Source organism: Equus quagga, chromosome 1 (genome assembly GCF_021613505.1).
Source record: "Equus quagga isolate Etosha38 chromosome 1, UCLA_HA_Equagga_1.0, whole genome shotgun sequence".
NCBI lineage: Eukaryota > Metazoa > Chordata > Mammalia > Perissodactyla > Equidae > Equus > Equus quagga.
Genome location: NC_060267.1, coordinates 60,440,408 through 60,465,794, shown reverse-complemented (window position 1 = coordinate 60,465,794; position 25,387 = coordinate 60,440,408). Strand labels below are relative to the sequence as shown.

The 25,387-nt window shown below is 52.0% G+C and overlaps 1 protein-coding gene across 1 annotated transcript in view; it reads left to right on the top strand.

Moving 5' to 3' along the window:
* Window positions 1–25,387, top strand: part of PAX5 (paired box 5) — a 181,706-nt gene that overhangs the window by 86,567 nt on the left and 69,752 nt on the right. The window contains exon 13 of the mRNA XM_046671775.1: window positions 15,348–15,477. Within this exon, the coding sequence (XP_046527731.1) occupies window positions 15,348–15,477 (130 nt within the window). The remainder of the gene's footprint in view (window positions 1–15,347; window positions 15,478–25,387) is intronic.

The window sequence follows — 25,387 nt, the reverse complement described above, 5'->3', positions numbered from 1 at the left end:
TCTTGCCTGGCACCCCACCTGCAGCCTCACCACTCTGCTTGCCATCCTCCCATCTGTGCCTTTCTCTCACCCCACAGCTGCCTCCTGTGGTAGTTGAGAGTTTACTGGGCATTTTCACTGTCGCTCACAGCTCAGCGGGTCCAGTCCTTTGGTGCTAGTTCCTGCCTTAACCCCCAGGGCTGTGCCTCTGTCTGCCCCACCTGCCTTCAGGGCTCTTCTCATCCACTCCCTACCTGAGCCCAGCATCTTCTCCTCTTATTGCTTTTCCTCTAGAATGGTTCCTGAGCACTGCTGGGTACTGGGTACTGCTCCAGCTACAGCAGGGAACAGAGCAGACGAAAATTGCTGCCCTCAGTGAGCGTCCACTCTCCTGGAACAAAGCCAGTTCTGACCCTGAGGCCTGGGGGCCTCTCCAGGTCCAAACCTGACTCTCCCTGTGCTGGGCTCTGAATGTTCGACCCTCCTGGTGTTTACTGGGACAGTGGCACGTTCTAGTGTCCACTCTGGGTGTCCTGGGTATTTCCCCCTCAAGGCCTGCCCTCCTCCAGACACCCAGGGATGTCGCTGCAGGCTCAGGGCGGGTCTCCGGGCTGCTCCTGGGGACAGTGCGCCGGCGTGATTTACTGGGCCTCACTGCGCCACATGTCTTTAAAATTACAGTGCCCGTTTCCTGCTGAAATAATTTCCACAAAGAGTGGCTCCTATTACTGCAAGAGGCGTGCAGACGTCATGATTTATTATTATTTATGGTCCCAAGGCCTTGTTTATGCAAGACGGGTTAGGTGCGTGCGATAGAAATGCCATTATGCAAATGACATTGAATGTCCTTACTGCGCCTAAATAATTTTTGTGTTGGACGATTAAACCTCATCTGTTATTGATATGGGCTGCAGTCGGGCTATTACAGAGTCCCAACAGTACTTACTCCCAGTAATGGGAAAATTGAGAGAGAGAGACCAACACAATTGCCTCAAGTGGGCTGTGATGGTCTGGAAGGAGTAGAAGATGTTGGAGGCCGCACAGAGGGAGCCCGCGGACTCCTCCGGATGAACAAGGAAGGCAGTGCCCGGCAATAAATTAAGCCTCGGGTTTGAGTGGGTGCCTTGGAGGATTTGCGGCCTTCCAGGAGCATGATTTAGCTATTTGATTTAGCTAGGGATAGCCCCACCCCGAGTTCCCGGGTGGCCGGTGCTGGGAAGCTGTGAGCGTGGAGGGGAGGAGGCAGGGGAGGAGGGTGGCCGCCAACGACACTGGGCATCCAGTCTGGTGTGCCAGTACCACAGCCGCCTGCCACTGGGCCCCTGCACGCAACCGCCCGCCTGGGCACTCTCTCTCTCTCGCTCTCGCTCTCTTTTTTGACACAGCTGTGAAGTCCCATTTTGATCAGTGTTGATAGCTTATGAATTCCAAAATTGACAAAATTTACAGAAAAATGAGGATAATCCATCTTCCTTAGCGGCCTGTCAGGAGCTGGCCATACTTCATAATCTCCAATTACAGATGCTATTTTCCGACATTTACATGCAGATATTAGAACCAAATGAAAATGAGAAACAAAGAGAGAATGGAAATGCAGCTATTTATATGTATAAAAGACAAACAGGTAAATTTGAGACATTTAGATTGGATTTGGGGCCCCTTTAGGAGGCCGGAAAGAGACAGCCTTGAGCACGTGGGGTTTCAGAATAAAATGGTAAGATACGTGGCCTCACCAGGCCTGCCTATTTGGGTTAAAAATGGGTCAACTCTGCTGGAACATCTGGGGACACTTGATTTGGGTGGGGGCGCCTAGGGCATCCCCCAGGATTTCGAGAGGTCTCAGGGGATCACCCAGAGCTCATGCTAAGCCATCGAGTCCACATATATTTCACAAATGAGTGAGTTTAGAACCTTCAACATTCATTGGAAAAAAAAAGGTGTGTGTAGCGGGGAGGCAGGAAATGCCACTTGAGTCAGCTCTCTCTCCAAGGCACATTTCAAAACGTTGGCACCTTCTGGAACCACTGCATAAACTGCTCCTGAGCAGGGGATGTGGGAAAACACCACTGCCATCAGAAGGGCTCTGGCCAGGTGCACAGGGAGTTGCACCAATAAGCTTTTAAAATGGGACATAAATAATAAAATTAATGGGCAGAGAAGAAGTTCTGAGATATGGATCATCCGCTTCCTTCTCGAGGCTAATCTGGCCGAGAGAGGAGTGTCTGGAAGGAGGCTTTGTAATGAAAATGTTCTTCCCATAAAATGAAGGGAGAATGGCCCTGTTGCCCTCGCGGCTGTGTGCGGCACTGGCTTCTGGAAGCCGGGATATTAATTAGCACTGCTTTGGATTAAACTCTCCCAACCATGTCGGATGGTGCGAGTTCTTCTCTTTGTGAGCCTGACACGGGTGGCAAGGAGAAGTCCGCCTGGGTTTTCCCAGCTTCCTGTTATTACTGAACTTTTCTTTTGTTTGGGGATCAGACCTGTTCCTCTCCTGGAAATGACGACGAGCTGTTTCGGCGTTTTCCCGGGCGGCTGGGCAGAGACTGTTCTGGATCAGGCAGAGGACGTGGGGATGATCGGATGGGAGATGTGAACACCTCTGCCTTTGGCTTGAAAGCTCTTGTTTGTTTGTGTGAAGCCTCTTTCGAGTCAGCACTTTTATATTATTTGAGGTTTGATTTGTGGGAGACAGGTGAGGGAAATAAAACCAGGAGGCTAACTTTAATGTATGTACGTATGTATATGAGAGAGAAAAAGGAATTGTTAAAAGTCAAATTCAAGCCGAGCTTTCAGAAGTGTTTGTTTACAGGTCCAGTCTCGAGGCCAATGGCTTGCTTGTTTAAGTAAATGACGGGTATTAGCGCAAAGAATGATTATTATGCTTTGTTTCCAGGTGCAAATGCAAGATTCATGGAATTAACACAGAACTGCAAAATATGAATGTATTTTCAGTAATTAAAAGCAAAGGCTCTTACGTCAAGTTAACCTTGATAAAAAGATGTATAAATGGAAACACCGTTGTTACCTTGCTGGCTTTTTTCTCTGTTATATACATTTGCTAAAATTCAGGCTTACACATAATAGCTACAATCTAAGCCTCGCATCTCCTTCCTTTAGTTTCTGATCTTAAAAGCCAGAATGGTACCTTCATAAAGAACCAAGCAAGGAGTCGATTCTTCCCTAACAGCGCCAACAGTGTCCCACGTTTCTGCTTCTTTCTCTATTGTGTCCCACTAATGTTAAGAGGAATCGCTAACATCGACAAGAATCTGAGCACGGCTATCCTCTGAGTTTATCGTGTAGGCTGTCCTCAGAGTCTAAGCGGGGAGAAGGGAGGATAAAGGTAACGGCATCTATGACTGAACCCGTCTGGCAACATTTCCTCCAGGAGGTCATTCTTGAGCCAGGACCTGAAGGGGTGGACAGACAAGGACTTCAGGAGAGGAGAGAAAAGAGGCTCAGGGTGGAGGATTGGCCTTGTCGCAGGTGTAGTGTCAGGAGCAGTAGGTGTCTGGTGAGGTCATGGAGCACGGGAAGATGCGCCTGGCCTCGCAGTTGGCATTCCTCCCTGGGCCCCAGCGCCTCACTGTGGTGAAGACCAGAGACCTGGGGGATCAGACAGAACCTGAGTCTCACGCCCTCTCAGCAGCTTACTCAGCTCCTCTCCCCTCGGTTGTCTCATCTGGACTGGGATGGGGTTGATGCTGGGCGGAGAGGGGCTGTACTGTGGAGCTCAAGATCAACTTGGAGCTGCACTGCTGGGGGGTGATTTGGACACGTTCTTTGGGCCCCTTGTGCCTCATTTTCATCGTCTGTAAAGGGGGATAATGATACTCTCCCCATAGGGTTGTTGTAAGGGTTAAATAAATTAATGTATTTTATCATGGAGAATAGTCGCCAGAGTGTCGTGAGCATCCAGGAAATGCAGTTCTTCTGCCCGTTACTCTGTGTGTGAGGGTTGAGGTGAGAGCTGGCAGAGGCTTCTGACTTGCAAACCGAGGTGTCCGGGTCGGCGTGGGAGGCCCAGCCCCCTCAGCCTTTGTGTTCTGGTGCTTCTCTACCCTGTTTCTGTTTAGCCCTAGCGAAGCTTGGTGACAAAGAGGACACTCCATCCTGAGCCTGTCTGCTTGCCTTTGCAGAACATCGCCTGTTGGAAAGTTCTTTCCTTCGTGATGGGCAGCAGAAGGGGCAGAGAGGTGGCCTTGACCTGAGGAGTGTGTGTGCACGTGTGTGTCACCACTCAGCCACCCAGCCCCCCCCCGCCCCGCCCCCCGCCATTGATCTTGCAGTGCAGAGGGAAGCCTTTTCATTTCTTTCCGGCCCCAGGATAAGCTTCTCTTCTCCCACAGCTGGGAAGTGAGTCCAAAAGAAAGTGAACTACGAGCGTCTTGGGAAGCCCCCTCCACTCCCACACCAGGTACTTTAGGATGGGGCTCCCCTTTGCATGCCACCATTCCGGCCCCTTGGTAGCCAAGAGGCCTGCGTTCCTTTGGGGGAATGGGCCCCCCTGCCCTCCTCCCTTCCTAGCCCTGTAGCAGGATGGAACAGCCGGGACCCACCGTGGACCGCCAGGAAGAAGCCCGTGGAATCTGGCTGCTGTGAGATGAATCTTAGTCTCTGGAAGCCTCCCACCTCTTCTCCATATCAGGATCTGGAGCCACTCGTCACACAGGCAGGCGGAGCCGAAGCAGACCCTGGGGCTCCCCGGACAGGGAGCCCCCGCCCCCCAGCCCCACATCTTCTTAATTCAGGAGGCCTTGACTGCTGAGTCCTAGCTCTCGTCCTCCAGAAGTGGAGCTTTGTGGTCCGAACCTGTCATTTCTTCTCTTCTGTTTGAGAAGATAAGAATGGGATGCTCGGAGCCCAGGGCAGCGTTCTCTTCCTGCTCTTCTTGGAGATTTCTTGAGGTTCAGGGGCCCCAGTTCCTTTGCTTCTTCCCTGTCGCCCTCGTCCAGCTTCACTCAGGATGGATCTTGTCCAGGCCTCTCGGGGGAAGCAGGAGGCTGCCCATGGGAGCCTCCCCATCTCCAAGGCAGAGAGACGCAGTGCCAAATGACCGGAAGAAAATAATGTGGGACAAATGTCCTAAATGTGGTGCTTGGAAAATGCCACAGGAATTCCGAGAAGGAGGTGATTTCAGCCACAGAGCCTTCGGGAAAGCACCAGGAGGAGAGGACAGCTGAACTGGACCTTAGAGGACAAGAATTTCGCCAGGGGCGAGGATGGGAGAACAGTGTGAGCAAAGGTGTGAGTGGAGTGGCCTGGCTGCTCAGGGGTTAGTGTGTGTGTGGTGTGGTTGGAGGAGAGGGCAGTGTTCTGGAAGGAGGGTAGATCCAAGTCGAGGATGGGAAGTAGGCTGGGATCTGGATTGGGGCCCCGAGCGATTCAGGTCAACATTGCCCCGAGGCAGTGGGGGCCCAGGGATGGGTTATAAGCACAGAGCACTCTGGCTTGCAAATAGCACGCTGGTTAGGGAGGAGAGAAATGAACGCTTTTTAAAAAATCACACACAAGGTCACTTTCCATGTCTTATGAACTTGTGGTGAGCTCTGCCTTGACTGAGAGCAGATGAGCCAGCCAGGGGGCAAGGCCACGAGAAGAGCAGCAGCGAGCTTCTTATTCCCCACCAGAGAGACCATGTCCAGAGCGAGCAGTGGAGGACCTGGAGCCCTGCCTTGGATCCCAGGGGGTTGGTGCTGGTGCCTGTGGCCTGAGAGGATGTTTGTTGGGAATGGAGCCCCAGAGGGCACACTCCAGACCAGCTTCGGGGGCCTAGGAGGGCAGAATTAGCACTTTCTCACAGCCAGAGCTGTGTGGCCATGGACTGGCTGCCTCATGAAGTAGTGAGCTCCCCGTCACTGGTGGGTTTCAGGCATCAGAGAAAAATCAGCCTCCATAAGCCCTGAGCTCCTTTGGGTGCTGGGATTTGGGGCTCACTAAGATTTTTTAAGTGGTAATGGGGGAAAAACCAGGGCCTCCTGATTAGTCATTGCCGGAAAGGTTTCTCCCAGCCAGAAACCACAATATCTGATTTCAGTCTCCCCGCGGGGGCTTCCCCTGCTTCTCCACACCACCTGGGAGGGGCTGGGGCTGAGCTGGAGGGGCGCCTGGCAGGCTGGGAACAGGTGGGGAGAGATGAGTCAGTTAAACTTTGCAAATCTCTTCTTGGAAGCCCGGCAATTCCACTGCAAACCGTTCTGACCCGGCCCGGGCGTGGTTCTGGAGAGCCAGATGAATAAAGAGCAGGTCTCCTTCAGGCCAGTGGGACTTTCTGATGAATAAAAGCACCTCGAGATCACTGTTGTCTCAGTGACCCTAGGCAGCACCTCTGGACTTGTTGGCAGAGCCAGGCCATACTACCTGTCCCAGTTCATTTGGTTCCACAGGCGTTTATGTCATATCTGGACAGAGCTGGGCACTGGGCCAGGAGCTGCTGTCACAAAGATGAAGGAGATGCAGCCCCATCCTCATGAAGTTCACATTCTAGTTGGTGGATGAGGGCCCTAAACAATTAAATGTACAATGCAGAGTGATAAGTGCAGTGGTAGAGATATGCTCGCTTAGATGTTCTAGGAACACAGAGGAGGGGAAATCAGGGAAAGCTTCCTGGAGGAGGGAGGTCATTCAGAATCCTTGGCAGTTTTTCCCCCTAGTAAATACTAACAGTAGCACTTTTTAGATTATGGAGTACTTTTGCAAGTATCATTCATAGTCTCTCCATTCAGCAAACATTTTTTTCCCCAAGTTTAATGAATCTTGATTAGGTTTAGTTGGAAAGGAATGCTAAAACCTTGTTTTTTGTTTTTCATTCTTTTTAATTGAAATTTTTATTTTGAGATCATTGTAGATTCACATGCAGTTGTATGAAATAATACAGAGGGATCCCATAGACCCTTATCCAGTTTCCCCCAATGATAACATCAGACTATAGTGCAGTATCCCACTGGGCTATTGGCCTTGTTTGACTCAAGATACAAGACAGTTCCACCACCACACGGATCCCTGCTATTGCCCTTTCCAGCCTTTCTAAAGTGTTTATTTACATGTCTGGCCCTGAGGACTCAAAAGAGGAGAAGAAAAAGGCCTGCCCTCAAGGCCTTGACCTTCGTATCACCCTCTTTGTGCCTTCTCAAGACCTTGACCCCACATTGCAAATGAGAAAGGCAGCCTCGAACGTGAGCTGCCTGGCCTAGTTCCACACGGCACAGACCTGGCCTTGCCAGATTCAAACGCTGTCCTCCTGGCCCCAGGGCCGCTGGGCCTCCTCAGCCGCTTCCTCCCCGACGCTGCAGGCCTCTAGACTCAGGGGCCTGGGTCGAATGGGCGGCACCTTCACCCCCACAGAACGTGGCCTAAGCCAGCCTAGCCACGTCGGGGAGAAACCTGTCCACTGGGCGAGCACCCTGCCTGGGTGGGGAGCAGACCCAGGGGAGGCCTCAGAGCCAGAAGGGCCCTGCTGGTTCTGGTCCACCTCCTTGGTTTGACAGATGGTGTCACAGAGGCCTCGAGGGGTGGGTCGGGCCCAGGTCCCATGGGGTCCATGGCAGAGCCAGGCCTCCAGGCTGCCTCCAATCACTCGAATCTCTGTAATAAGACGGGACTGTTCCTCACGCATGCTCTGCAGGTGCAGTGTCTGTGGGCCCAGGGTGCAGAAGTATGGAACCCTCCTCCTTGCTTGCAGATTCAGACCTCTCTCCGTACCTGGCGTATAGATTGGTCTGTGGTCAGGGTGCTTCACGGAGGAGGACGTCCCACGTCCCTCCCTAAGTGTCCGAGCTTCACCCTCAGGGCTGGTAGTGACATCTTCTCCAATTCTAACTCTGCTTCTGGGGTAACGGGTGGCACTGAGCTTGGAGCTGGCGCTCCTGGGTTCCCCACTCTGAGCTCCGTCTCCATGTCTGCCCACAGCCCAGCATTCCCGAGGACATAATGGACCTGCAAGGGCTTCGCAGACTGGAAAGTGCTAGGCAGACGGGAGGCCTTATGCTTCTTGTTTGGGACTGTAGAGGTCCCTGCGATGGAGGGAAAACAGGCTTCAAGAGAGTAACTTCCTGGCTGTCCTCAGCCTCCTGGGTCCTCTCACGACTCCACGGTATTCACTGGGTGGCTCATGGGTGCTGGCAAGTGGTGCCATGGGTTACATATGAGCTGTTTGGGGTTTTTGACTTTAATTATGGAGCATTTCCAAAGTAGACGGAGTAGTCTAAACCTCTACTCAGATTCAACCATCATCGACTCACGCCTAGTCTCGTTTCATTGATGGCCCTGCTTCCCCCACATTCTGCTTTACTTTTTAGCAGCTTTATTGAAGTACAATTTTTATACCGTGAAATTCCCTCGTTTGAAGTGTGAGAGTCAGTGATCTTCAGTAATTTATAGAGTCGTGCCAGCAACTCCACAGTCCAGGTTGGGAACAGTCCATCCCTCCAAAAAGATGCCTCCTGTGGGTTTGCAGTCGCTGCCTCCCCGACCCCAGCTCCAGCCCCTGCTCTGCCTCCTGTGGCGGTGGATTTGCCAGTTCTGGACTTTCCGCTGGTGTCTGGCTTCTTTCATTAGCATGCTCTTGGGGTTCACCCACGTCGTGACACGATCACACCTGGTTCCTTTTTAAGGTTGACTAGCGTTCCATTGCACAGACAGCCCGCATTTCTTCACTGCCCTTTCGTTTGAAGCAAACTCCAGACATCACATCACTTCATCTGGAAAGATTTTAGAATGACTCTTTAAAAGACGAGGCTTTAAAAAGCATCACCATGATACCATTATCACACCTGAAAGTTAGCAAATCCTGTAACGCCATCAAATACTCATCGGTGTTGGCATTTCCAGTTGTGTCACTACATGTCATCATATTTGTTTTCACTTGTACTTTTTAGTGTGTTTGTTGGAATCAGGGTCCGCACTGCGATGGGTTGATGCGTCTCTGAGCCTCCTCTAACCTGTAGGGTCCCTGTCCATCTGTCCTTTCCTGCCTTCAGATTCATCTGTTGAAGAGGGAATCCATACTCTGTCGTGTGGTCATTAGAGAGCAAACAATGTCAGCGGTGGCAGGGGACTTAGAGATCAAATGCAAGTCCTCAGACAGATGGGGAAGCAGAGGCCAGCGAAGGGACAGACCTGCCCACAGGCCCTGTCCCAGTCTGGCCGGCTCAGGCACCGGCCCCTCTGCCTCCTCACTCTCAGGTCCTCAGGCCAGGCCCTGGCACACGCCTCCCCTACTCCAGCTTGTGGCCTCCTCTGGGTGGGTGTGCAGAGGGGCAGGTGTCTCTTCCCTCAGGATGGGAGTGGTTGGCCTGGCTCTGGCCCAGCTTCTGAGGGCCACCTAAGGCCGGGCAGAGCCTGGAGAAGCTCAGCTCAGCAGGTGCTGGGGAGGCCTCGTGACCCGAGGCAGCCATCTGAGGTCGCAGCCTGCAGCCTCGTCCCCTGCACTGTCCCCTTCCCGCCGCCCCCTTCTCACGGTCTGTTTCTTTTCTCCTCCATGCTATGGCAGTGGAGCCCCGTGCTGATGAGACCGTACTCGGTGCAGCCCCAGGCAGTCCTTTTCCAGGTAATTTCCTAGGGACCCAAATGACCCCCAGCACGCACTTTCCTGGGTCCTGTGCCTCCCTGGGTCCCTCCGAGGCCTCCTCAACCCTTTGTGTTGCTTAGCTTCCCAAGGGCTCTCCCTGTCCTAGCCTTGGACCCTTGCAGTCACCCCGGCAGGCAGGCAGGCAGCAAGCGGTCAGACTTACACCTCATTTTATAATAAGGAAAATGAGGCTCAGAGCGCTGGCCTGGCTCTCCTGAGGTCACACAGCTGAGAAAGAGGCAGAGCTGGGGCAAGAAGCCGTGTTATTGCTCCCGGTTCACTGCTCTTTCTATCCTGGGGTCAAAGGCTCTAATGATGCAGACAGAAAAGAGCTAAGGAGGACCATTCCCCTCCCTGCACCTCCGTCTTTCCACGTCAGGAAGGATGACCCTGAGTGTCCTTCTAGCTCAGACGTTTGAGAGTGTGGGACTTCCCATCATCTGGAGCACGGTGTCTGTGAGGAGGGTGTGCACACCTGGTGGTCTTGACCTTGAGGCCTGACAGGAACCTGTGGCAGTAGGCAGAGAAGTTTCATCCCAGTTGGTTGCATTAGGGTGGCCAGTCTGTGAACTGACGCTCAGTTCATTTCTCTTCTTGGGTCATAGTCAAGGACAGCAGCAGGCGGGCCTGGTGGGAAGGGAGCAGAAGCCCATGACATCCTAAGAAGAACTCCAAGAGCTCAGAGGGTAGGGATGTGGAAGACGGCTATTGCCTGTGACTGTCAGTGGCTGAGGGGGCGGGGGCTGTGCTCCCAAGTGCAGAGGTGCACCAGCACACGTACTCGTGTCGGACTGTGTGCATACCCAGGGTCTCTGCACCCTGCTGTCTAGCCCTTGGCTTCCCCAGTAACTATGAGAAATGGAAATAGATTGCCGCTGTTACCAGGAAAGGAGGCACCAATAATGCCTCTGTCTTCTCTTCTCTTTCTTTCTCCTGACCTTCCTTCCTATCTTTCTTTTTCTGTCATTCTCTCTACCTCTCCCAGACTCCACTTTCAGAAAGGACTTGAGATGCCCTGCAAAATAAACAATTACATGTATCTAAGTTAGTTCATTTAAGGCTGTAGAAAGGTCCAGAAATTTTGTAGAGGAAAGTGGAAGATCATTGCACCAGGTGCCAGCAAGGATGTGGTTGTGGCAATTGAGTACTGAATTTGACTGAGCTTCCTGGCAGCAAAGGCAAAGAGGGATGTGTAGTGGTTTCCAATGTTCCTGTTGTTCAATCAGAGGCAATTAACCATTCGTCGGGGAAAAAACTTTTTCCTGGTAATGAATTTTAGGAGGGATTGAAAGGACTATTCTAATAGGCATGTCTCCAGAAGTTAAAAAAAAGTTCTTTGTACAGCTGTATTTTAATTGCCTCTAACCAATGTTGAGCGCCTGATATTCCATCACAGACCAGTGAGGGCACTGCCCAGGGGCTTTGACTAGTGGGAGACAAGGACTCTGTTTTCTGGTCACCTGACCTGATGAAGGGCAGGGGCGGGGGTTAGGGTATGCTCGGAGCTCTTGTGCAAACACTCCCCAGCTGGTTTTGATGGCTGTGGCTGAGTGGTGCTGCTGGACCATATGTTCATTCCTTCAACCAGCACTTCAGGGGCTCTGGGATGTTCCATGTTCCAGACTCTCAAGGCAGCCTAGAGGGAGAAAGACAAACAGCCGTAATACGTGGTCGGAAGTATGATAATGGAGGTCTGTGCAGAATGCCCCCATGTATGGAAGCACCAACAAGGGAGTCATGATTTTTCGTAGGAGTGTGGGGCCCAGGGGTGGCTTCACCAAGGAGGTGACATTTGGGCTGGGTCTTGTGGACAATGTAGGAGTTCTCTAAGTAGCTGACTGAGATGGGCCTTCAGGCAGAGGGAAGACAGTGCCTGGAGTGGCTGAGGAGCAGCCAGTGTAGGAGGTTCCAGGGAGCCCAGGGGATTGGGGAGAAAGCAGCTGTCTTTAAAAGTCACAGGCAGCTCAGAGGACAGACAGTGATGTGGACTCAGGGAGTAATTACACACCCAGACGAAACGGCAGCATCCGCAGGCTCGCGGAGGAGAGAAAGAGCTGCGGCATCCTGCCACGGAAGGGGCCCTGGGCACGGGGCCAGCCCCTGGAGGTGGACCGTGTGAGGCACGGCCAGCAAAGGGCAGTGAGGGCTGGCTTCCGAATCCCGCTGTCCCCGAGCCCCCACTCTTTAGGGAAGTTCACTGTACGTCCTGGTAGCCGGTGGTGGTGGGTAACTGGATTTGTGGGCCTCCCACTGCATGGGTAACACAAGGTGAAAACTTCGTGTCTTGAAAAGATGACGAAACCCAACTGTTGACGTGACTGGACAAACTTTGATACTGAATTTATTGACTAGAACAAAAATGGAATCGCAGAAAAGCCTTTCCCTGTGGACGTTAGAGAAGGTGAGAGGCAGGTGTCCTTGTGACCACTCTCTGGCAATCTTCTCGAGCCCAGGGGGCCGCGGCTTTCTTGGGGGGAATAGAGGCTTTCCCTTGCAGACCGCGCTGCCCAGCCTGGCGTCTGGGAAGAGGGCAGTCAGCAGTGGGGTAGGGAGGCGCAGGGACACCCACTCTTGGCTGAGATGCTGCCTGGCCTCCAGGGATGAGGGTGACGCATCCATTTGTTTGTCCATGTGCTCACCGTGCGAGCCCTGCACAGTCGACTCTCAGCTTGTCTGCCCTTCCCTCCTTGCCTCTGCTGCTTTCACCTCCTGCAGCTGTTGGCAGGTGCCCTGTTTCCAGATCACTCCGGCCTCTTCCCTCGTAGCCTTCCTTCAGCTCTGCTCAGCCTTGGGGTCAGGGATTGCTCAGGCCCGGGTTAAATACAGCCTGCCCCAAGAAACCTTCCCGACCATTGCCGGCCCCGGCTCTGTGCTCCTGTCCCTCCAGATGGAGCTTCTGGGCCATGTGACTCTTCCGTTGGGGTTTGTGGATAAAGGTCAAAGAGCATGCCTGATCTTCACGTGCTGTCCTGCACACAAGAGAGGCTCGGTAAGCACTGACCATCCGCTGTGCTCAGGCCTCCCCGGGGCACTCGGGGATACAGAGAGGAGTAGGCACCGTTCCCCCAGGGCCCCAGAAACTCCAGGAGACGCTGTTCAGGAAGAGACCCTTACCAGAGGCCTCCTCCCCTCCCGTCTTTGCAATGGCAATGCACTGAAGGAGCTGCTTCCCATGAGCGTTACTCCCAGATTCATTCTTGGCAAATTAGGAGGCTAATGCTGTGACCAAGACTCTTTCTACAGAGGATGACGTCTAGACAGTGACCTCTTCCCAAAGCTCCCTGCTGCATGGAGTAAAGACTTTGCTGGTCACGACCTGTAGCAAGAAACATGTTTTCATCTCCACCTAGTGCACACATATCCACTTACATGTGACTCAGAGAGTCACAAAACAGGACTTACTCTTTCCATGTATGAGGTCCTTGAATATTTTCTGTCCCAGTCCATTCCAGTTTCACTATGTAAAATATTGGTACTAGCGAATTGACTTCATACCTCTTAAAGGGTCAAGACACACTGTGGTATGAAAATCAACAGGCAACTGTCAAGACTTGGGAGTCGGATGGAGGTTTGAATCCTGGCTCTGGCACCTAGAAGCTGTGTGACCTTAGACAAGCCACTTCCCCTCTATAATAGAAATCTCAGAGGCTTCATCTGGAAAGTGGGGATCACGTAGAACCTGCTTCATGGGGTGATTGTGAGGATTCAGTGGGATGATACAGGTACGGCTCCTGGCACAGAGTAAGTGATGGATAATGTGAGCTTTTCACGTGGTCGTGAAGGTTATGGTTCTTACTGCTCTGGCACTACAAGCAAAGGCAGGATTCCTGCCTCCTGGGGAATGGTAGTCAGGGAGGACTTCCTGGAGAAGAAGGCATTGGAGCAGGGTGACAGGATGACCGGGACACACTACTGTCCTCGCGGTGCCTGAGAACCTTGTGTGAGCATCCCAGCGCCTCTGGTTTCCTTTTCCATGAAGAGCAGACTTGTTCCCGAGGATTTTTGGCTGGACCTAGAGCCGACCACATTAGATGCCTTTGCCTTTCACATTTCGGTCTCTAATCCACCGGGAATTGATTTTTGTGTCTGGTGTAGAGTAAAGATCCAATTTCTTTCCCCCTTGTTTCGGAATGTATAAGCAGTTACCTGCTCTGTTCATTAGAGTCCGTCCTCCTGCTGAGGTGTATGTCGTCTTGCTCGTATATCAAGCTTCCGTATATGCACAGACCAGTTTCTGGACTTGAGTCGGTTTCATTGGTCTATTTATCTGTCCTGGGGCCAATCCCACACTGTCTTAATTACTGCAGCTTTCTAGTGACTCCTGCTGTTGGGGGAGGCGTCCCCTTCTTGTCCTTCTCCCTTAGAAGCACTTGGGCTGGCCTCCAGCCTGTGCTCTTCTCCGCGTGTTTCAGGATCGGCCTCTGCTGGGGACGTCTGGAGAACCCCAGGAGCTGCCCACGCGCTGTGCTCGGTGAGGACCCGTCTCGGGGGCCTGGGCCCGCACTGCCTCCTGACTCCCTGCTGCTGGCCGCTCTGGCTGGCATTAGAGCTGCCCAGGAAGTTCTTTCTAATTCATTTGCAGAGAAAAGCACCAGGGATGTGCCTGAACTGGGGTCCCTTCCGCCTGCCACCTGCCCAGTGGCTCCTCCGCTTTCCCTCCCTGTGGTCCTCGTCATCCTACCCAGGGGCGCGCAACTCCTTTCAGTCTTCTGTTCCTGCCTGCCAAGGACATAAGCCTGCACAGAGAGTGACATGTCTTCCATTGGCAGAGCCAGGGTCCTGCAGGGGACTCCCCAGACCAGCGCTTGGCGTGCACAACCAAATTCTTTGGCTTGGGTGTTTGTAAATATTTTCTTTACCTGAAAATAGGCCTGGAGGTTGGGTAGGAGGAAGATACCTGTCACTCATGCTTATGATTTAGTCGTCTTTGAGTGGGAAGATCCAGGTGTGCATCTTCCAGCCTTTTCTGGAGACCATTCTGACAGTGGCTTGGATGCCAAGGAAGTGACTCATGGCAAGATCTGATTTCATGAAATAGGTTAAAGAAAGGAGCATGACTCACGGGCCAAATGCACATGGGTGGCGTGGACTTGGTAAATCAGATGTATGTACCCTGCAGTCTTAAGCATGCAAGAGTTTACATGCTTCTAGAATTCAAAAACACTTGCCAAACTGGCTCGTTTGGTTTGGTGTATGTGTTGGATTTTGGGTGAGAGTTCGTGGTGAACCATCCCCTGGACTGAGACTCTGCCCTGTGGCCCATGGGCACAGCCTTCCCTTGGGCCTCAGTTTGCTCACCTGTGAAATAAAGGTTTGGGCTGGAGATGTCCCAGGTTCCCTTTAACCCTTGTTTCTGTGATTCTCCATCTGTGGTTTAAGAACACAGAAATCAGAAACCTATCCTTCCATGCTCTTGGCACCAAGACTTATTTCTGCCTTGCTTTTGGTTCCTGATGTCTCCCTCCCTGCATTGAGGAGGATGGTTGTCCCTCCCTGGCTGGGGCTGGCAAGGGGAACCTGCAGGCCGCAAAGAGAGAAAGGTTTGAATCCTCTTGAAGCAGTGCTGAATCCTGCCCACCTCTTCAGCTGGCGAGAATTGTCAATTCTGGGCACCTGTCTTGCTCTGTCAAGCTGAATCTGCCCTCTCAACCCCAGGGGTTTATGAGCCCCCTGTGGGCCTTGGTGCTGGCATGGGCTAGCCTGGCTAGGGGCTGAGCCCAGGATGCGGCAGTGGCATTTGGCTGGGGTGCTTTGGAGTCTTGATGCTGAGATGTCTCTGTTTTGTTTCCTCTTTCAGACCACTGAGTATTCAGCCATGGCCTCGCTGGCTGGAGGGCTGGACGACATGAAGGCCAACCTGACCAGCCCCACCCCAGCTGACATCGGGAGCAGCGTGCCAGGGCCGCAGTCCTACCCCATTGTGACAGGTGAGGGCACCTGGGGCGTGGGGATGGGTGGTGGAGGTGGGGAGAGAGAGAGGAGAGAGAGAGGGAGAATGCATGCATGGTGGGAAGAACTTCTCGGTGCTTTTGGACTTGACTGGCCATTTTTGTTTAGTGAGGTGGTGAGGTCCTGGAGCAAGTCCGGCAGGAGACTGCTGGGGCCAGGAATTGTGGCTGTGATGAGACATGGCTGTTTGTTGCTCTGATAAAGCCCGAGGAGAGAAAATGCCAAATGGGCTGCGGGCCGGGAGGGGGGCAGGGAGGCCTCATGGCAGGGGGCCGGGGGATTTTGCAGCCCCCGTGAGTGGTGCTGGGTGTTCAGAAGTCTGGGGTTTATCCTTCTCAGGAGAAAGGCAGCCCTGGTTGGCGCCAGCCTCGAGGACGACGAGGAGGGGAGTCCTGGCCGATAGTTGCCGGCGTTTCAGATTTCCGGGCAGAGGCTGAGTCAAGAGGGGCGGAGGTTTAGGCTGGAAAGTGCTTGGTGTCTGTGAAGCCGCTGCCTTTCAGGAAGGCCCAGGGCCAGCCCTCTGAGCTGTCAGTGTAGAGATGAAGGGTTTGGGTCTTGGAGGCACACTGCCGGGTTTGACCCTGCCATTGACTAACTGAGTAGTCTTGGGTGAATTATATAAGAATTCTGGGCTGTGGTTTTTTAATCAGGAAAATGGGGATAGAGCTACAACCTGCCCCATAGTGAGGCTGTGAGGATGGATGCGCCAAGACCTGTAAGGGGCCCAGGCTGTCATCTGCACATGGCAGGCACTCAGCTCACGTCGCCATGATCATTCCTCCCGGAGCCCTCTCACGGTGGCTGGTTACCACTGGGCTGGGAGGGCTGGGACAGGCCGGCACCCCTCCCTGCTCCAGCAGCACTGGGATGAGAGGGACAGACGGGGAGGTTGTCCAACCTGGCAGGCAGGAGGTAGTCTTGGACACGGTACAGATAGACAGCGGAGCGCTGGGGAGCGGCCCTTGGCTAGAGCCTTGGGGTGCAGCCTGAGGCAGCAGGGTGTCCTTGGAGGCTGGGAGGCAGCACACAGTAAGTAGGGACGGAGACAAGGGGATCTCAGACATGCAGGTAGGCTGTGGTTGCATCCAGAAGCTGGGGACTGGACTCGGGTTAGAGCTTTAGGGGAGGGGCTGAATGAGACGTCCTCTCAGCCCCAGCCTCACAGAGGACAAGGCAGGGATGGCCCGCTCTGAGACCTGGGCTGATAGCTGGGCACTGGGGCTCATGGGGTCAGGCAGAAGCAGCTGGGGCCTCTTTGCAGATCTGGGCACCACATGGGGGTCAGTCAAACGGCAAGAGTGACTTGGTCCCCTGTCTACCTCACATGGGGGAAGGGCCTGGGGGGCCGCTGAGCCTGCAGGTGGGGAGGTGTCAGCAGTGGGGCAGGGACGGGAGGCAGGGAGCCTCAGGCAGAGGGTGCCTTTGCTGACATCACACAAGTTCCAGGAGGTCCTCTTCCCTGGCGTCATGAGGGTCCGTGACAGACGTCTCACAGCACCCCATGTTATAGATGCAGAAACCAAGTCTCAGGAGGGAGCAGGGACTAGCCCTAGATCAGGGCTAAGGGAAGAATCGGAGCCGGCCCTCAGTCCCTAGATCCCAGACCTTATTCCTTTCAACGAACTACAAATAACTGTAGGGGTGGGAAGAAGCCTGGACTAGTTGATAGTGACAGTAACTGTCTCTCTCTGGGTAGTTATTGAGCACCAGGCACTCGGTTCCAGAGGGACTCTGGGAGGTGGGTGCTATTCTATCACGTCCATTTCGCAAACAAAGCAACTGAGGCTTGGAGCAGTTAAGTAGCTTGCCTGAGGTCACAGCTGGTGAGCAGTGGAGTTACTGCTGAATGCCAGGGCCTGTGTAGTCGGCCACTCTGCCACACGGGTCACCTGGGGACTAGTCCCAGTGCTGTCACTTCCTTGCTGTCTGACTTGGCAGGTGTCTCTGAGCCTCGGTGTCTCCATCTGTGAAATGGTCCTGGCTTCTCAGAGCCCTTTAAGGAGCAGATGAGATCCCAAGGCGACTGCTCTGCAGGGGGGTCTGCTCTCGGGATCGGCGTTCGCTGGAAGCCGGGGTTTAGGCAGGTCACGAGGAGACATTGAATTCTGCCATCCATGCACCGCCGATGCAGGTGGAGAGAAGCCAGGCAGCGCTGCGGCCACGGTCGCACCTCTGGGACTCTGGTCTGCTGGGGGGTAAACTGGCCGTCAGCTGGCCAGAATTATGCTTAATTTTGAAATGTTAGCAGTATTCTATTATAAATATATAATATTTATGTGATTTATATAATACTTACATAATATAACATTACAGTATTATAAATATAATCACTAGCTTTCTTGTAAGTAAACAATAGCTAGCTAGAAAACATAATAGCAGAAAACATTAACAATACCACCGAAAAAAGAGAGAGAAAGAGAATGCCGAGGAATAAACTTAACTTTAAAACTCTACTAAGGGACATAAAAGAATAAATGGAGGGATACAGCTTGTTCTTGGAAGGAAGACTCGGTATCATGAAGATGTCAATTCCCCCTAAGTAATCTATTAATTCAAAGCAAATCCAATCAAAACACCAACAGAAGTTTTTTTTGGAACTTGTGAAAATGACACTAAATGCTGGATACATAAACACTCAAGGATAGCTAGAAAAATTCTGAAATAGAGAAATGAGTAAAACACAGCACATTTAAAAACATTATGATAGAGCCACAACAATTAAAACTGTTTGCTACTGACGCTGAAGTAAACAGTCAAATGGAACAGCATAGACAGTCCAGAAATAGATAGCTCCAGAAACATTGGGTGTTTATAAATGCAGCATTTCAGAGAGGCAGAGAAAAGAGAAACCATTCAGTTAATGGTGTTGAGACGACTGGGTTGGCTGGATGTACATCTCACTCTTTATATAAAAATAAACTTCATGTTGATCAAAACTTCAAATGTGAAAAATAAAATCATAAAACTAGAAAAAAAAATGAGGGAATTTTTTATAATCTCAGAGTGGGGAAGACCTTTTAAAATCTGTTCCAAACACAAAAGACAAAGAAAAATAATATAAATGACTGTTAAAAATGTAAATCTTTTGTATATATGCAGAAATATCCAAAAGACAAGGAACAAAATTAGAAAAAAAAAAAGGAACACAGATGACAAAAAGTCAATTTCCTTAATATATAAAGAGCTTTTAGAAAAAGAAAAAAATCAGTAGGAAAAACAGACAGAGGATATGGATAGGTAATCCACTGGAAAAAATGCGGATGTCCAACAGCGTATGAAAAGATATGCACTTGACTCATAATTTTAAAGCTGCAAATTAAAACAATCATGAGACTCGCACGCACAAAATCCGTTAGCTTACCAAAGATTGAACTGTTTCTTGAGGTCCAGTGTTGGAGAGGGTGTGAGAAACAGATATTTTCATGCACTGTTATAGGTGTATAAATCACTGCAATCTTTTTTGAAGGGAAATATGTCAATATCTATCAAAATTTTAAATGTACATACCTATTCGCTAACCCAGAGCTTTTACTTGCCTTTACGACTTTGTCTCACAGATCTATTCACACAGATGCAGCGTGCTGCCTGTATCTGTACGATAATTACGGAATTATTTAGAATGGCAAACAAGTGGAAACAACGCAGTGTTTATCCATAGGAGCCGGTTAAATAAATGATGGCTCTTTCACACAATAAAATGCTATGCAACCATTAAAAAGAATTAAGTAGAGCTCTGTGCTGACAGGAATAAACGTTCAAGATATACTTTTAAGGAAATTAACAATTTGTAGAATAATATGGTAAGTATGATCCCATTAGTGTGAAAAAATATAAAGGACACAGACACAGAGACACGGACACAGGCAGGTGAGAAGTCCTTTTCCTGCTTTCTGGGGCGTGGGCTGTGCAAGAACCAGAGGTCTCTGCCCACTCCCACCCAGCGTCCCCTGGGGATAGCAAATGTTTACAGTGCCCTTTAATCTCCTGAAATTAAGTTCATAAAAAATATAGCCATCTTCACATTTAATTTCAAATAAAATCAGCATAATGCCCTCACTATGAGATAAAGGAGAACTGAAAGTGAAATTGTTTGTAAGTAAATACTACGTACTTTGATAAGTAATCACTCTGGTATCTATACCTCAAGACATAATGAAGCGGTCCAGGCTGGCTCCGGTGCAGAACCACCGTGAGGGCAGCAGCCTGAGCAGAGCCCTGCGGGGGTGGACGTGGGCTCAGATGGCTGCAGACTGCGCCGAGGAGCGCTTGGCCAAGTTCCAGGAAACACAGTAGGAGCTTTACACGGTAGCCGCATTCCTGGAAAATTCAGTGCATATTAAGACCATGGAAATTGCAAGTTCACATTTTTATATAAATGACGTTCAGTTCTAGATTCAAATAATTATCAACAGATCTGCCGCTTACAGGAATGTTTGGCAGCACATGACAATATGTAGGATGAAGGAAAATTCTTCATTGTGTGGGGCTGTTCCACTGCAAGCCAATAATGCCCTTCAAACATTTAAAAGTCCCCATAGATTTTCAAAATACCCTCCAGGGGGCAGTTGCCGACCCCATTGAGAACTGCTGGAACACCTTGGAGGAACGCCCCCCAGGAGTGTTAAGGTGGGCCTCCATGCCCCTCCAGGCATTAACTTAATTCCGCCTGTGTTTCTGCACACGCTGACACAGTTCTGAACTCTTCGAGGGCGAGCTTGAGTCTTCCAGCCCTGCCGCTCCGTCTCTCCTCTCCACACAGCCCAGAATGGTAGCTGCTCAGCCAGGTGAGCCCAGCCCAGGGTCTGGGGAGGGACAGTGGGCTCTGTACTGCTCCATCCCGGCCCTCACACTCCGGGCTGCCAGGGACGATCTCATTAGAGGACAAGTGGATTTCTCTCCATCGTTTCTATGCCACATTACACATTAAGTTCAACTCCCACTCTGCCAGCCAGGGCCACGGTTCAGAAACTGCTCGCCCTTTGCAAACCGGTGACATGGCCAGCCGGTTCCTGCATTGTCAGCAGTTTGGGCCTGTCCTGATTGGGACTAATTATCTGCAGGTGTGTCCTTGGGCCATAGGCCTGTCGATGGGGCAACCACTGTGTCTACCTGCCAGGGCGGACAGCGGGTGGGGTGCCAGGCTCCCCATCTCTACACGCCCCTAGTGGTGAAGGGCCCAGCTGTCCTACCCTCAGCTCTGCCCACCCGACCTTTGCCTGGGAGGACAACGGAGGGGGGCCAGCCTGTGTCCTTGCTGGCCCCTTCCGCTGAGGACCGTCTCTGCATCAGCAGGTTGGATTGGAGGGAGGAGCCTACAGGAGGCTTCTTCTTGTCAAATGAGATTGAGAAACACTGGCCTGATGGGTGACCCAGGTCCTGGGATCTGAGGCTCCCCTGGACACTGCCCCCTGTAAGTAACAGAGACCATACAGGGGCGGCGGACGAGCACCCACAAAGACAGGCAGAATGGTTGCCAAGTCCCTGAGACCACCAGCTCTGATGTGCTGTATCCCCCACGTTTGATGTTTGGCGCCTCAGGCCCCCAAAGTTGGCAGCCCGAGAAAGTCCACTCTCTGCCACCTTCTTCATCTGAGCAGCAGGTGAGGGCAGGAGGAGAGGGTTCTAGAGCAGGGGTGAGAGGAATGGGTTTATGTCTAGACTTCACCACCTAACTGCCCTGTCCTTTAGCAAGGAGACTGTCCTCTCCGAACCTCCGTTTTCCTATCTACGAAATGGGGATGGCAATTGGTGCCCCGCCGGCCTCTTTTGACTGCTGTGAGGATATAATGAGACAGTGAGGGGAGAGGGTTTGAGAGCCACCAAAGGGGTGTCTGAGTGTGTGGGGGTCATTGTGAGAAAGGAGATCTGGACGGTCTGAGGTCCAGTGTTGGTACCTCTCAGCCTCCTTCAGGGCAGACATCCCGACTACAGACGGGCAGGGTGGGAGGGTCGTGGAGTCCACCTGCTCACCTCACAGACCCAGCCCAGAAGGGAGGTGACCTGCGCAAGTCCACATCCACAGTTAAACCTGGAACTGGGCTCACCCAGAGCCCTGACCTCCATGCCTGCTGTCATTATGTGGTGGGATGGACTAAAAAATCCCAGTTTTAATTTCCAGAAGGCATTTCTTCTGGCTTGTAATTGAGAATGCCAGCAGGAAAGTCAGACTGCCTGGGCTTGAAGGCCAACTCACCCTGTTCTGGCTGGGTGGCCTTGGACAACTTAGTAGCCTCTGTGCCCAAGTTCCCCATCAGTACAATGGGGCCCGCGAAAGAACTTCCTCAGACTTCCTGTGGGATGCCAGGCCTGGTCCGTGCAGGGTCTTAGCACGGAGCTCGGCACGTGGTGAGTGCTCAACCACGGTAGCTGTGAGTGCGCTTCTGGGCTCTGGGACCAGAAAGTCTGGCGAGGTGCCCGGCCGTCCGAACCACTGTTAGTCCATCTTCTGGGGAGCATCTCCTTTGATCTATTTTTTATGAGCCTTTTTGAGGCTCAATCAGACCCAACTAAATGCCTTGTCCCTCAGAGTGAAATCATAATGAATAATAAAAGCAAAAATACGAGAGATGCCATATGTATCCAGGCTGCCAAAAGGTGCCGGGAAATGGCAATGAAAGCTACAGAACAGCATGGTAGCCGGTGACCGAGCTCTGCACCGTGCAGCTTCCCCAGGAAGCCCGTGGAAGACGCTGGGGACTCAAGGTTGGAAAGGGAGGAAAATATCAAGAGCTACTGTTTACTGGACTGTCGCTCTGTGCCTGGCTGGGAGTACGACAGTCCTGGCAGACAGTCTCTGCTCTCACCCGGCTCACCTGCTGGGGAGACCCAGACAATTCACAGCAAATACAGAAAAAATGCACAATGTGATTTCAGAATGGCACGTGCTCTGGAGAAGACAAGCTGAAGAGAGAGTAGAGCCGGGGTCCAGGGGCGGTGGCGAGTCGGGCGGGGACGAGGCAGAGCGTCTCTAAAAAGGTGGCATTTCATCTGAGGTCCCAACCATGAGAAGCCTTGGGGAGATTTGGGGAAAAGTCATTCCCAACAGAAGATACAGCCTCAGAAAATGCCTTTCAAATGTATAAACAAGTGAGTGAGGGCGCGCCCATTTCTCAGTGCTCTCTGCTGCCAGGTAGGCCCAGCCCTAATCAGGCCTTGGGGACTCTCAAAGTCGGTGGAAACTTCAAGGTTGGGTAGCTCGATCCTTCCCCTGGACTTACGATCTATTCTATATCAGCGTTTAGTCACCCCTGGTGATGGGGATTTCACTACTTGAGAGGCAAAGAATCTTCAAACAGGACTTGCCTGAAGCTGTTCTCCACTGAAGCGATTTCCTTTCCCACTGGGAAGCCAGCGCTGGGTGTCTGCAGAGGCCAGGCTGGCATCCACGCCGTGGACTCAGAGCCAGGCACTGCCCAGCACATCCCGCGGCTGGCAGTGCGTCCTCACAGTCCAGCCCAAAGGTTGCTTGATCTGCAATAGTGCTTTTTGAACTTAAAAAAAAAGCAGACCTAATATTTTAAAGATCAGAGGAGAACAATCCAAATGCTCCTCAGTGGGGGCTGGTTAAGTAAGAATAGCTCATCGTGCAGCGGAGTTCTTGCAGCTGTAGGAAGGAGTGGGCGGCTCTTCCTGTCCAGATACCGACGGATCTTGGAGATACACGATTCATGAAAAATGCCCAGATAGTGTGTACAGACTGCTAGCTTTTGTGTAAAGGAGGGAGGGACAATGGGAATGCATATTTGTATCTGTGCACACGTGCATAAAGAAACTCTGGAACGAGACTCGGGAACTTAATAACTAGCTCTAGGCCGAGGCCATGAACTGGGTGTAGGAAAAGGACTTTTTACTGAATATCATTTGCATTTAATTTTTTGAGGCTTGTCAATATACCACCATCAAAAAGTTAAATTTAGGGCTGGCTCTGTGGCTGAGTAGTTGGGTTCTCGCGTTCCACTGCAGCGGCCCAGGATTCGGATCCTGGGCGCGGACATGGCATCACTCGTCAGGCCATGTTGAGGCGGCATCCCAGATCCCACAACTAGAAGGACCTGCAACTAAGATATACAACTATCTACAGGGGGGTTTGGGGAGATAAAGCAGAAAAAAAAATTTTAAAGTGCCTTAAGAATCAAGAGATTTAACATAAAGACTAAAATGTCTAACTTCCCTTGAAAAATTGGCAGACTGTCCACCTTCGGTCCATGTTCCTGTGTGGCCACACTCAGTGGAGCTGAGAAGTGGCTGTCCCTCTAGATGAGCCGCACTCACCGTTTGCCCCGACTCCACTGGCCAGCTCCACACGCTTGCCTTGCCTACCAGCCCCTTTGGGCCTCTGAGCGACCTGTTGCAGCCCCATCCTGCCTGTCTCCTCTCGTTCCTACTCCTGCCCAACAGAAGCCCCCTGTCGAGCCAGGAAGGGCTGAGCACAGGCTGTCCAGCTGGCCTCGCCTGCCCCTGACTGCATGCCTTTGCTCCACTATTCTGCCTGCCTGGAATGGGCTTTCCCCAAATATCAGCTCAGTGTGGGCCGTCGAGGGGGGCCGGCCCGGAGTGCCGAGTGCAGAGCTCTCCAGACTGCAGCAGCGCAGGGTTTCATCCCAGCGAAAGGACGTCACACTCTCCGTCTAAACGTGGTGCGCTTGCTTCAGGGGACCACATCCAGAGGGCAAACTTCATATCCGAGATTGGAACTTTCCCCAGAAATACAAGGCTGTTTGCGTTTCCAGAAAGATTCAAGGTGAATCTGACCAGGGTTGAAAGTATTTGTTCTTGGATTGTTAACTAGATTCACTACTACAGATTCTAGAGAAACCTAGAATTTTGGAATCTTAGTGTTTGGATAGATACTCAGGTTCAGAGAAGCTGGAGATCTGATTATTTTAAAGCCAAAATGAAATTCAGGCATCCCCGTAATTAAAATGGGGAAAGGAAAATATGACTTGCTCTCAGGTTAGCACAGTGCTCCCAAGAACTGTTTGTCGAATAAATGAATTAATATCTGTGTAAAGTGCGATGTCAATTTAAAAAAATAACTTCAGCAGAGAGCACTCCAGTTGTTTCTGACCTTGTATTTTGTAAGATAAAAATAAACCAAGCTGCCTAGCCGTCCTGGAGACGCACTGTAGTTTTAGCTTGCAGGCAGCTTGGAAGCCGACCTTTCCCAACCGCTCTAAGCAGGTCTCGGGCCTCCAGCCCCGCAGACCCCTGCCGGGATCCCTCCTCCTAGCTTAGCGTGCCAGAGGTCTCCGCGCCTCGTCCTGATCTGGAGGAGACCATCAAACTCGAGCGCCTGGCGGCTTGCAGAGCCGCTGCGTCTGCCGTGCATTCGTTCATTCGTCCTCTCACTCTCCTCTCCGTCGACACCCGCCTCTGCCTTCAGGTCTGACGCCACCTCGCCTGAGTCTTGAGGGTTGGAGTCTGCCCGCAGCACACTCACAGTCTGAGGTGGGAGGAGATGTGGGTGCACAGACAAGGCCAAACAAAGCAAACAAGCAAAAAAGAGAAACACCGCGGAGAAGCCAGCGCGGGGAGGGCGCGGGGAGGGCGCGGGGAGGGCGCGGGGAGGGCGCGGGGAGGGCACAGTGGCGTCTCTGTGGCCCCGGTTCCGACGGTTGTGGAAGAGGCCGCGTCTAAGCTGCTCCGCGGGGACCGTGCTCTCTTGGCTTTTCTGCTCTGAAGCTTGGTGTAGGCTCTTGCAAATCCCCTTTTACAACTCCTTTCAATCACAGAGTAATACATGCTCGTTGTAAACGAAGTTCAAGTGGTAGGGAAGTCTGTGGAGCAACACGTGGCCGTGCCCCCTCACCCGCTCCCAACCTGTCCTGCTGATGTCAGAGGGAGGGTTTGGTATATGTCCTTCCAGAACCTTTACTATGCACAAAAACT